We start from the raw sequence: 13,280 nt of genomic DNA, 5'->3' as shown, positions 1-13,280 counted from the left end.
GTCTCTAGATGGTCCATCCTTTTGTCTCAGCTCCAAATTTTGTCTCTGTAACTCCTTCCATGGGTGTTTTGTTCCCAATTCTAGGAAGGGGAAAAGTGTCCACACTTTGGTCTTCGTTCTTCTTGAGTTTCTTGCATTATTTTGTAATTTTTAAAATGGCAAAAATGGAATGTTCCTGCTTCCTACTCAGTTTCTGGGACTGCAAGTAGAAAAAAAGCTGACCCGTCATATTGGAAAGTTTATCTCCATCTGGCACACCTGGAAGTTGTGAAAATTTCAGCTCAGATAAGATCCATAGAAATGTCATGAGGAGCCTTCATGTTGAATTTGGGAAAGGTGATCTCACTATGTCTCTGTCCTGGACCAACTTAAGCTTACATAAATGGTTGAGGGAAAGTGTACTTAATGATCAATCACCATGAAACTGATCAAGATGCTGAGAAAAATCCAAAAGTAGGAAATCAATCTTGGATCAGGACTTATTTTTGGGTCAAACATTCTCAGGATTGTGAAGTTTCCAACCAGTTTTGACAAAATGTAAAGAATACTATGATTGTACTTTAAAATCAGTCACAATGTGCTCTTCCTAATGTCCATACGCACACTTACCTTTTGACATATAGCCTACAACTTACCATTTAGAATATTTTCACAAGATTTACTACTAAAGTAATTGTTCCTCAAACAGGCAACCAATGTATATTTCTGTTAACAGCAGGTCAGTGTGTCTCTCAAGCAGAAGTAACTGATATTTCAGGTGTGGGTGTGTGGGTGTGGGGGGGTGTTCGATAGGACTAAGTTTCCATAACTTTGACATTAGCACATTTTCTTACCTTCTTTGTAGCTCCCCAACTTTTTTTGCAACAAACTTAATCTCCTCTGTTACATATGTCAACAGATTTCATCTAAATTTTTTTTTAGAGAGTAAAATTATTTTAATGTTACCTGATACAGTGACAAAGGGAGTAAAATGGCTGGCTTGCCCTTTCTCACAGAGCTCACAGCTGAATAGTTAACAGGTCTCAGCACAATCAGTTCTCTGGGTAAGAACTTTTGCTTCAGACATGTTCGAAATGTTCACACCATCTCTCATCTGAGTATCATGAAGTAAAATCATCTGTCATTCTGTAAATTGGTTTTCATAAAACAGAAGATCTGCACTGACCAGTCAGTTTGATAGCTGTGCATACAGCACTCCTAGCAGCCAATGAGTAGAAATTGAAGAGGGGGAGAAAATGTGATAAATGACTTCAGTTCATTTTGATGCTAACAGGTCTTGAACTATAATTTCCTTGATCAGACTTGATGAGGTCACAGGACACCCTGATGGTAAACCAAGAACTGAGGTCAGTGACTCTGTCCAGGTCATGCCATCTCCTGTGTTCTGAATAATTTGAACACCATTTTGATTCCAATGCATCTAACAGTGTCTAAAGCCATGTGTTCTGGGATGCCATGATGAGTCCCTTCACCCCTTGACTTTGATTTGTCTGCATCAAGAAGTAGCCTTGTCTATTTACTGTCAATAACAGCAAAGTTTGGTCTTCATTTCATAGACACAGCACATGCAAAAATGAGGGCAGGGGACTGTAGTAAAGAAGATTGTCTTGAGCTGCATTTTGGCCATGAGATCAGGACACAGTTGGAAAAATCTCTCCACCACAACACCACCCATGTCATCATAACACTCTAGAGGGGGAAGGGTACAGCTCTATAGTCAACTTGCTGTGATTGGCCATGCACTGCAGAAGGTCCTTCAGTATAGGACTGGAGATGCTAGAGATGGTTGAGTTTGGAGAACTGAGAAAGGAACTTGGTACCACCTTTCTCCTCTTTGTCTGCCAATGTATCTGAAAATATGTCCCCATCTGAGTTGATGCAGGTTAGTTGTAATTTGCAAAGATAGCACACTTTACCAAAGTAAAGTGCAAAACGATCCAGGAAGGACACAAACTGGTTTGGGCATGGATCCAATTCATTGATATTGCTTGGATAGAAAACTTGTAAGAACTCCCTGATAATCCATCCAGGGAGGCCATAAATCTTCATCTTTGGACAGCATAGCCACAAAGAGCCTTTTCTCAAAGAGTCCTTTCTCTGCTGGGCCCATTGCAGCAAGCATGCTTGGTGTTCATTTACAAGGTAGCAGAGTCTCAGGTCAGTGACTACCTTCAAACCCCTCAGTGGTTTCCTCTGAATGCGCTCTGCTACTTTCTTCTGACTCCTAGTCTCTGCTGAGTGGACTCCATCCTTTCTTCCAGCTCATACATCCCAGAAATTCTGGTGCACATCTCTCAAGTCTAACACTGGAAGTGTGCACCTAGAATGAACATTCTGTGTCAACAGTATATCTATGCCATTCAGCACAGCTTGCAGCATCTCCACATCAGGGATTTTCATCAGTGCCCCAACAGGGAGGTAGGGCTGCCACCATTGCCTTCAATCTCTCTGTGAGTCTGCTATTGAAGGCCTGTATGAAGAGTGGTGGGAAGAGCATAGTGGGCAGGTACTACAGATTAGAGACATCTATGGCGTCATTCCTCAGCATCCACTCCAGTGCCAGCTGCAGGAGTGTGGGAGGGTTGTAGGTGCTCATCCTGATAGATATTCAGTCAGAAGGAACCCTTCTGCTGTCCCAGTTCCAAAAAGTTCATCTAAAATTTTTATTTTCAAAAATTTTGTTGCTAATGATTGTTCCTGCCAGACACAATTTCCCTCTTGTTGAGTGGGTCTTAAGTCCAGTTATAGAACTATTGGTAACTGCCAAGGTATGTGCTAATACTGCACCATGCACCCTTAGGGTTATTATTCCATGCTTGTCATTATTGTGGTTTATATATGTGGCTGGGTAGGACTTCTACTTGCTTTGCTCCTTTGGAAACTTTCATGGCATTGTCTGGTATCATGAAATCTAGTCCTTGGGGAAGAGGTATTTCAGTTCTTTCCCATCTCAGGGCTCTCTGGACCCTGTGTCTGAAGTGAATGTTGTTTTTAGCAATAGGGGCTTACCTTCGACCTGTTGGGGATAACCAAGGGAAGCAGAAATAGGCTATATGTTTTTGGAGTCTCTTAGATATCCCTGGGCAAAAGAGAGCTTCCATGCGAAGTGTTGAGGATTTTGTTATGTAGTCTTTGGCCCTTGGAGGTAGCACAGTAAGCCCAGATGGCTAAAATTTTGTTTAAACTATATAGGTATATTTATACATAGAATTCTGTGTACATTCAAGATTGCTCAGTGTGTGTGTGTGTGTGTGTGTGTGTGTGTGTGTGTGTGTGTGTGTGTGTATTGATTGTTCATTTATTTTCAGTGCTGAATAATATCTTGAATAGATGTACCACAGGCTGTTCATTCACCTACTGAAGGATACGTTTAACAAGTAAGGTTGATATTTCCCCCTAAACTTTATCCTATTATCTGGCTATGAAAACTTTGATTCCCAAAAGGAAAAGAATAGTCATGGAACATAGAGGTGGAGAATTTTCTTGCTTGATTTGAATAGACACTATTAAAAGGCAAAGTGCATCTCCTTTAGAACTAACTCTGAGCTTTATATTCAGTTAACAGTGGTATAACACTGGTTCCACCATAGTCATTTAGCAACACTCTGTAAGTTTATTTTGCATATATATGCTTACTTATAGACTTTGCACATTATATATTTATATGTTCATATTATGTATAGGATTAAAGTTGTTCATTAATATATAACTTTCTTTATGAATAATTTAAGGAAATTGAAGTCGTTTACCTTAAGTGCTACATTGAGAGTCACATCTCCAAGTAGAAAGAGACTCTTCTGTGTTGGGGAGCCCAGGGTGATTCCAGTCTGTTCATGTCTTCTCATTGATTGGATTTTTACTTCTAGTGCTGGGAATTCTCACAAACCTTTGGCAGCCTCTCTCCTGCTGGTGCCTGCAGACTTGTAAGAAGTTCTAAACCATCTCTTCTTTGCAAAGCCTCGGCATATGACTGGTCTGGTATGGTGGGGCTCATTCACTGCAGAGCTGTATTCCAGATCTCTGTCTCAGACAGTAGCCATTCTTTGTCTATCTCCCTGATGCCTGTTATGTACCAAATCAGACAGGGTTTTGTGTTTCAGTTTCTGTTACAATTTATAATGATTGATGACGGTTGCCACTAGTAGCCTTTGATAGCTCCAGGATAGAGTTGGGTGTATGAGTGTGTTTCTTTCTCTTTTCCATTCCAGAGAGAAATGGAAAGCCTCCATGCTGGGCACAGGATCTGATTTAGCCTTGATACCATCTGCTCATGGTTTTTCTTTTCTCCTACCATGCAGGGTCCATCTCAATTTTCATCTCTGGGTTCTTCTCTTTCCTGAAATTGACGATCAGTCAAAGCCACAGGTTACCCATTTTTCTTGGTTACCTGGTTCGTGTGTGTGTGTGTGTGTGTGTGTGTGTGTGTGTGTGTGTGTGTGCCTGTGTGTGCTCTCATGTACACTATGTTTTTCTACTCTTTTATTTCCTCTCAAGCTAGGCAGGGGGCTGGAGGGATGGGAATGCACCAGATGGCATTCTGGGTGTCTGTACTCATGGCAATGTGTTCAATTCCTATAAAGGGCCTCCTGTTTTATCCAACTGTTATTTAACTTATTCCTAGTTTCACTTTATCCTTAGTTATAATACCCCTGGCTCCGTCTGCTGGTTAAGCTTGGATTTCTGTTTGTCGTGCAGGCTATCCCTTCATGTTGACACAGGTTTCTTCCTGAGGTTTATGCGACTACTTTTCCCAACTCCTCATATTCTGTTTGAGTCACCTTCTCATGAAATGGCCTAGTGCCCCTCTCCAAACTTCCAGCTCACCCTTGCACTAATGGTCCCTTTGCCCCTTTCTTATCTTTCTCTTTCTTTTTTACATTTATTTATTTTATGTTTATGAATATTTTGGTTGTTTGTATGTAATGTATATATGTATGTGCACCATATGTGTGCCTGGTGCCTTCAGTGGTCAGAATAACTGTCAGATCCCTTGGAACTGGAATTATGGATGGTTGTAAGACACTCTGTGGGTGTGGAGAAGCACATTTGAGCACATTTGAACAAGTGCTCTTCACTGATGAGTCCTTAACTCTTCAGCTCTTGTCTTTCTAAAATACCATTCATAACATTTGAGAGTTTAAAGTCAGTGCACTTTACAAAAACACTACTGTTTATTATTTCTGTAACCATATTCTCCAAGACTACAAACTCATTGAATACAATAATTGTTTTGTCAATTTGTTCTGGTATGTAGTTGATGCTCAGTAAACACTTATCATGAAAACAAATGACATATTCAAGACCTCCCTCCAATGACATTCTGTCTTTGTCTCCATGACGACTACCACTGGATATCTAAGTCTTAAGTTTCAAGGTATAGTGTGATTGTTCCATACAGAGCTGAGTCAATCAGCAAACTCGGCTGAAGTTTTGTAGTTAGTGTTGACCCCAGGATCTTGCTTCTGTTGTCTGACTATAAACTTTAGCCCATACCTGGAAGATAAAGAAGATACACTGAACAATATTTTGAACACCTAGAATTATGTTGAAAGTAGAAGAAAAAATGGGAACTAGTTTTAGAGTGAGGGAGAAGGAGGCTTGTACCTCAGTGTATTGCTTGCTAACTGGATACAGGGCTTTGGTGGGCTGTTTATCCTACACTGAGTAATTTCATTATCTGTCATTCAAAAGTGATGTACATTGAAAAATATAGGACATGTAGCATTTGACACTTACAGAGGCTCCCTAAGTAGTGGTAACAATTACTAACAGGACTCTCCTAATGGCTCTTAAAATTTATTTCAACCTGAAGAAGTAACTTGCACTGTTACAACTGTGTGGCTCTTTTGTAAATGCCTGGCAAGAGGATACTTACACATTACCAACAGTTTAGCCTTAGCCTTTGCTGAAGAGAATTGGAGCATCCCTGGTGTCTCAAATCCTGACTGGAGTGTCCTGCTTGGAAGAATTGGTGGAACAAAAGTTGTTTCTCTTTGTCTTTGGGTGTCACTATAGTTCTTTGAATCAATTAATTCTTCAAAAAATTTCCCAATGGCCCATTCATTGATAGGAACACAGTGGAAGTTAGATGGAAGATTTTGTCTTCTAGTTCTACTTTTAATTCCATAGGACATCACACTCAGCACTCAAAGTGTATGACATGGTGGTAAGGAATGAAGAACTTAAGGATGAGGTAAACTTAAGGAAAAATTGTTTTCCCAGTCCTTTCATAGAATCAGAGGGTCTACCAGAATGGTAGCTGCAAGATGTCCACATCCAGAGGAGACAGTGTGGTTTCCCAAAGTTACAAAGTGGGGCTCCGGTTCATTTGCTATGGGCTTGGTTTCTTCAGGTAACTGAGCTTTCTTACTTGTTTGAGCTCCAATGCCTTAGATTTGGCTTTTGTTGCTTTTGAAGTAGGGTCCAACTGTGTAACTTAGTCCATCCTAGAACTCATGCTCCTCCTAGCTCAGCCCTTTTAAGTGCTGTTGTTACAAGGTTAATAACAATGTGTGCTATCACACCCACTTAAGTGTTGCTTTGCCTTGGCATAGGCATTGGCTGACTAAAGCCGTAGTCTCAGTTCTACTGAATACTGTTGTTTTTCATGTTGTATTGAAACAGGTTAGACGAGCCTTGCTCAGACAGTAAACCATTGCCACACACTTGCCTAGTGACGAGACCCCAAAGAGCTTCTTGGTAGCATTCACACAGTGCCAGAAGCCACTGGAATATCGAGTATTTTCTGTTACTCATTAGTTTATTCTAGATATTTGTTCTTGTTTAAATCTTACATTGGCATAAAACCACAAACAACATCTTTACTAGTGGTTTTTTTTAAGGGCAAAGCACTTTTAACACAATCCTTATAAACACACACACACACACACACACACACACACACACACGAGTATCCAGATAAAAGTTTCTTGGGTCACTAATATATTACATTCTACTCCAATATATTTTATTACAAATCTAGTAAAGTTAAAAATCTATAAAATTGATTTTTAAAACCTACCACATGGTCACATATTCAATTTTGAAAAAGCTCCAGACCTAGGCATTGTAGCAACTTTTATTTTCAAAGCCAAAAAGGCTCCCCTGTCCCCTGTAAAGTTCCCACTCCCGTTCTTGACTGCACATTCTCTCATTTCTCTAGTGATCTCCTTCCTCTGGTGATCATGATGTGTGTGTGTGTGTGTGTGTGTGTGTGTGTGTGTGTAAATCCTTTGCTCTGTTTTTGTTGAATTTTTCTTGAAGATACTATCTGTTCCTATGGTTACAAACTATTGTTGCTATTGTAGAAATTAGTAAATAAATATTTCCATGTTTGAGTGCCCTCCAACATTGTAGGTGGATGTTTACAGCAGTATTCTGACCAGTTTCCGGCAGCTTTCACATAATCTCTCTTGAATTCAGCATGTCGTAAATGAAAGCCATTATTTTCTCTAAAGATTTAGCTTCCCCTCTTAGTCAGTTAGTGGCTTTCTTGTGCTTAAGTTTACCTAGCCTAAATGTTTCAGGTCCCCTCATTCTTTCTTTTCTATTCTGTAACTACATTTTCTGAATAATAATGATTATCTCAGTTTTCCATCAGTGACATCATATGTAAGAATTAAAAACAAATGATGTCTCATTGTGTAAAAACTTGAATTTGAATTCTTTAGACTTATCAGACTTTGGCCTTTACTTTGGCCTCTATCATCTCTCCCTAAGTGTGCTCTTCATCATAAATGTTGATTCCAAAATTATGCTATTCAAAGTGACAATGCTTTCCTGGTACCTCTGGACTCAGCTTCAATTTGGCTGTTACCTTGACCATGTCATAAAATAGTACCATTAGGATCATACTTAGATCATATTTATTTCTTATACCATCATGCTATTTGGTATAACCTAGAGAATTAAGGTCTAAAGTCATCTTTAATATCCCTATCAACAGACAAAGAATGACCAAGCCCACATCGATTCATCATCAGACCATTTATTAACAAATTTTAATGTGCACAGGAGGATTTGCTAACACGGGATTTTAATTCATCAGGTCAGGGGACAGGCTACACAGTATACATTTCTGTTCAGCTCTCAAAAAATGTCAGAGTGCTGGTAAAGACTCATATTCTGAGCAGCAAGACTCTTAAGTTTCCTTTAGTTCATCCTTTTCCCTCACCTCTCCTCTGTTCTCTGAACCTATTATCTTGTGTCTTGTCTCATGGTGAAAGTGTTCTGTAGATCAGTCATACCAGGTCACTTGTCTCTGTAGACCTGGCTGGTGATCTAGACTAAGTTAGACGCCTACTTTGAATATCCCTTATCTTTTCCTGTTTTTCCACACGTCTATTCTTCTCCTCTAACTTGTTTTGGCTTTGCTGTCTTGCTATGTAATAGTCTTTGCTGTGTTATGCAACAAGAAGGCATAACCTAATAACAGGAACATGTTTGGCCTATGCTTTAAGATTTACTAGACTTCAATACAATGAGCTAAATAAACCTGTGTTCTTTTTAAATTACTCAGTCTTATGTATTTGTCTTAGTAACGGGAAGTAAATTAAAATCCCTACAGAGGAGAGCATTGACTTAGAGAGAACTGCAACATGGAAGAAGGCTCTTTGTTCTTTTTGAGAACAGACATATTACATATGGTCCTAGTAACTTGTGCTTAAGGCAAACAGTGTTGTGCTCTCTTCACATCTGAAGACTGGGGACATAGGCCAGAGGGAATAGGTTGTCCCTTCTAGGCTACACACACATGTGAAGAGACTTGTGCCCCAAACCAGGAATCCTCTTGTCCTCATGTCATACAGATTTTCTCATCAGCCACTTCCTTACCTCAGAGTACTCGTTTCAGTACGTTGCCTGATATTGAGACTGAGCCAGCAGCAGGAGGAAGAAAAATGAATGTGAAAAAAAGTAAGAATAAATAAAACAGAAACAACGTGTTTGAGATATAATCGCATCTCTTCCTAGCCTCCAGGATTCCTATGATGGCAAAACTCACACTGCAGAATGGACAGCAGAGACAATCACTCATCCCAGGGAAACTAGCACTGGAAAGTCTCAAGTCAGTGGGGCCAGATTCCACCGAGAGACTCCCCACTAGTCACTCATAGCCATCCTTTTCTCCCTTTAATTGAATTTTGGCTTCCGCAATCCTACTCTTCTAACTCCATGGAGACTGAGAAAATCCAGATACTGCAGTCCCTAGGGCCCATGGTGTGATGGGACAAAAAAGAATCAGAACTTAGGGAAGTTCCTCAGCATCTAGAGGAGAGAGTAGGGCAGCCAAATGGATTAGGAGAGAAGGAAAGTGTGTGAGTTGGAAGACATAAAAAGTTTGAGAATGGTCCAGCAAGGCACCGACCCCACTGGACCACCAGCCAGGTCCATAGAGATCACATTGATGCAACTGAATAGACCCATTATTGATATTCCCCAGTGTGCATGTGAGGATTTGTTAGAATGGGATTCTAACTCATGAGATGAGGAGTAGCCTAGAGATTCTGCATTTCTCTTTGGTTGTCAGCAAATGTGATGTTGCAGGTAATGAGTCACACCTTGAGGAGCAAGGCTCATAAAACCATAAGTGACTTCCTGGTACCCTAGTCTCATTGTCTCATGTCATTTCAATCACTTCTCCCAAAAGTCTCACATTGAAATACCACGGACATATGAATTAAAGTCCTCAGTAAATAAGCTCTGGAGGATATATTCAAAGGACAACACTGGGGCTTTGCATTCTGTCAGATATCAAGAACAAACTGAAGGGTCACTGAAAACTGGAATAAAAGATGGTTTTTATTCTCCTCTACTACTTCATTGTGCTGCGGAAGTTGTGACATTCTCCTGTGGGAGAAAGCAATGTACTTGGAGGAAGGTCTCCATCCTAAGCAAACAGCTTCTTCTCCCAGTGTGCGTGTTTTCTAGTGTGTCCTAGGCATGAGTGGTTCAGGAAGTTGGCACAAAACTGCTGTGTTCCCCATGCCTTCTCAGGCCCTCTCTCCCAATCGTCCTTCAGAGTCACCACATTTTCAGGTACAAATTGAGAAACTTTACACGGGCTGGAAAGGGCAGCACCTAAAAAGAAAAAAAAATGCTGTGCAAAGAAGTTTGTGGAAGGTGGGAAGTGATGGGGAAAGGAGGGTATTTTCAGCTGCAGAGGGGACCTCCGAGACCCATTTGGAAGATAGACACCTCAGTTAATGTGATTTCTACATTTATGCCTCTTTAATGGTCAGCGGAGATCAATAGAATGCCTTCTATGTGTGGTTAATAATGAGTCTGATAGGTGGAAGCGATGAACACTCTACCTATGGGATCCACGGGCTAACAAAAAAAGACCATTGAACATTGACTTTCGCTTTTTTTTTCTTTTTCTCCCAGGGCAGCCACTGAAGTTTTGGCAGCATTGCTGAAATCCAGTAAGCATCTCTTTAAAAAGGGGGCGGTGTGTGTGTATCTCTTCCCGTTCTTATTTTTATGATAGGTACTCTTTTGTTCCATGGCTCCATTCTGACCTGTGGAGAAATAGCCGTGTCTCAAGTCTGTTGGCAAAAGAGAATTTGGTGACTGTAGAAAAGAGAGTGAATATATCTCCATGTGGACATGTCCACTTATAATCTGCAATCATTAGTGTTGATTGTCAAGTGGACAGACTCCAGAATTGCCAGCAGGTACAGGCAAGAGGTTCTGGTCCTGCAGGGGTCTCTGAAGCTGAGCAGAATGGAGAGTGTCTACTGCCCAAAAGAAACACACTGAGCCGTGAGTCTTGTCAAAGCAGGAATTCAACTTTACGGCATCAGGCTCTCACTTACATAAGTTCAGAACATAAGGAGGGGGATTTTTGGTGGGGTAAGATGACGTAGGAGTTGGGGAAGGGTGGCGGAGGGTATGGAATGACTGACAGGGCCAATGGCAAAGCTCTACATCAGCTATGGCGGGGCAGAGGCAGGACTAAACAGATCTTGCTGAGTCACCCTGATACAGAAGTGACTGAGACAGGTCTCAAAACTTGAGCCAGGCTTAGGCTCACCTACAAGGCAGAAGAAACTTAAGCCAGGCTCAAGTTTGTCATCAGGGCCCAAACCAGGGCCAAAATGGGGCCCATCACAGAATCACCTGGGAGGATGGTCTCTTGGCATGCATGTGAGGGGTTATTATGATTGGATTAATTGAGTTGAGAGATCTGGCCAAAGTGGGTGCTACATCTGCTGATAGGGTCCGTCCTTTGTTGTTCTCTGTGTCGTGGTTGTGTATGTAGTATGGCCTGCTACTTCAAGCTCCTGGTGCCTTAGTTTCTCACCATGTTGAACTATACCTTGAATTATGAGCCAAGAAAACCCTTTTCTCCCTTGGGTTGCTTTTGTCAGAGTATTTTATCACAGTAAGAAAAGTAGATAAGACAGACAACTCAACTGTCCCTACAAAAAGAAGTAACTTGTCTATTGCAGACCTGGGGACTCTTCAATTCTTTTGGACAGAAGAAGCAATCCTTCAGCATTACTAGAATAAATCCCGGCCCATGGGACTGTCCAATAGAACAAAAGTTTATGTATGAGTGGGTAGGTAGACAATAATACTTGGATTTGTTTTTTAACTTAGCTCATGACTCTCTATATACTTGGGCAGGTAGGGTGTTAGGAATTACTTGGACAATGTAGAGGTTGACAAGTTGTTTTTATTTTTATTTTTATTAAAAAGTTATTTCTCTTCTCAACTATGTGAGTGATTGCAAAAGAATAGCTTGGAGGTTCTGAATTATTGTGAGGAATTTTTTTTTTCCTTTACCTCGTGGTCTTAGCCTAATTACATTGGGAGTCAATTTCACGTGTGCAATATAATAGACGGCAAGATGCACTTGGGAGTGAAGTCTTGCCTTAATGTTTTTATTTCTCCCCTCCTTACTGCTTCATCTGTTTTAATTTGATTCCTTGGAAACCACCTTTTTCAATGGTGATATTTGTTTCTCTATAGGAAGCCTGGGGCCTGTGTGTAATAGGTGAACTTTAATAAAACTTGTAAATAAATAAATAAAAATAAGAACACTCTTTCTCCACCACCCATACATCTCTGTCAACCAGAAGCATGAAGAAAAAGCCAAAATACATGACATTTCCTTTTATAGACTGGAGAGGGAAATGAAGCTTGATTTCATTTCCTTGGTTAGAGCTTCATACAGTCTGGACGTCTGTCCACATACACAGCTTTTAAACACGAGTCAGGTGGGAGGCAGCGGGATCAGACTAGGAAGGGGTGGGAAGGAGTCTATGGACTACTTAACATGGAAAGATGTTACTTGAGCTGTTGATTCTTCAGAGTCAACCAATTACAGGTTTAAGGTCTTGATTCTTATTATGACAGACAGCGTCTTTCTCCATTCACTTGCATGGCATTGGATGAGGACAAGGGATAGGAAGGACATGAGCTTTGCTCCTTGGGACACCAGTGAGTGCAGTGCCTTGGGAGAGGAGCTTTCTCTTGGGTCCTCTCAACTGAGCTTTGGCAATAGAAATCTTGACTCTTCCTGGGAAAAGAACCCCGAGGGCTAAGAAGGAGGGCCATCTTACCTCCAACACACACACACACACACACACACACACACACACATTTATCCCTTAAATTTGAAGTTAAGTAACCTCTCATAAAATGTACCTATGTTGTGAAAAATTTGAAAGTAGTCTCATATTCCACAACTTTAGTGATAAGGATCATGGGATCTTGCTCTAGAAGACCAATAGTATAGAAAACCAGGAGTGTTTGCAAATATGAGCAGACTCAGTCACACACTGTTTGGCAGGCTGTTCCACACATTGGCCATACTTACTAAGTTGAGCCTGCAGTTGTAGAGGGCTCAGCTCTGAGTTGTCTAACTTACATTCTTCTTTTAGGGCAGTGGTTCTCAACCTTCTGAAGGCTGTGACCCTTTAGTACAGTTCTCATGTTGTGGTGACCTTCAGCCATAAAATTATTTTTGTTGCTACTCCTTAACTGTCATTTTGTTACTGTTATGAATTGGAATGTAAATATCTGAAATACAGGATATCTGATATGCTGCGACCCCTGTGAAAGTGTCGGTTGGCCTCCCCCCACCCCCACTGAAAGGTGTTGCAGCACATAGGTTGGGAAGCACTGGTTTTAGGGGTTGACTTTTGACTCTCGCTGTAGAATATTCTCTGGATCACTTGGTTAGGTTAGGTGCCCCTGCTTTCTGTTTCCATAGGATTTCCTACCTCGGTGCCTTGATGTGACTGAACTGAAGGGATTTTTTTGTTTATTTTTGG

The 13,280-nt window shown here is 40.9% G+C and overlaps 1 protein-coding gene and 1 pseudogene across 1 annotated transcript in view; one reads left to right on the top strand and one right to left on the bottom strand.

The window, feature by feature from the left end:
* Agbl1 (AGBL carboxypeptidase 1) overlaps positions 1-13,280 on the top strand; it is an 818,045-nt gene that overhangs the window by 49,691 nt on the left and 755,074 nt on the right. Inside the window, exon 4 of the mRNA XM_021168273.2 lies at positions 10,384-10,421. Within this exon, the coding sequence (XP_021023932.2) occupies positions 10,384-10,421 (38 nt within the window). The remainder of the gene's footprint in view (positions 1-10,383; positions 10,422-13,280) is intronic.
* LOC110297325 (PRAME family member 18-like) lies at positions 1,114-2,596 on the bottom strand (annotated as a pseudogene).

The sequence above is a fragment of the Mus caroli genome, unplaced genomic scaffold (assembly GCF_978045245.1).
Source record: "Mus caroli unplaced genomic scaffold, Mus_caroli_1 scaffold_8, whole genome shotgun sequence".
Lineage (NCBI taxonomy): Eukaryota > Metazoa > Chordata > Mammalia > Rodentia > Muridae > Mus > Mus caroli.
Note: the sequence above shows the minus strand (reverse complement) of the source record. Positions and strands in the feature narration are given on the sequence as shown.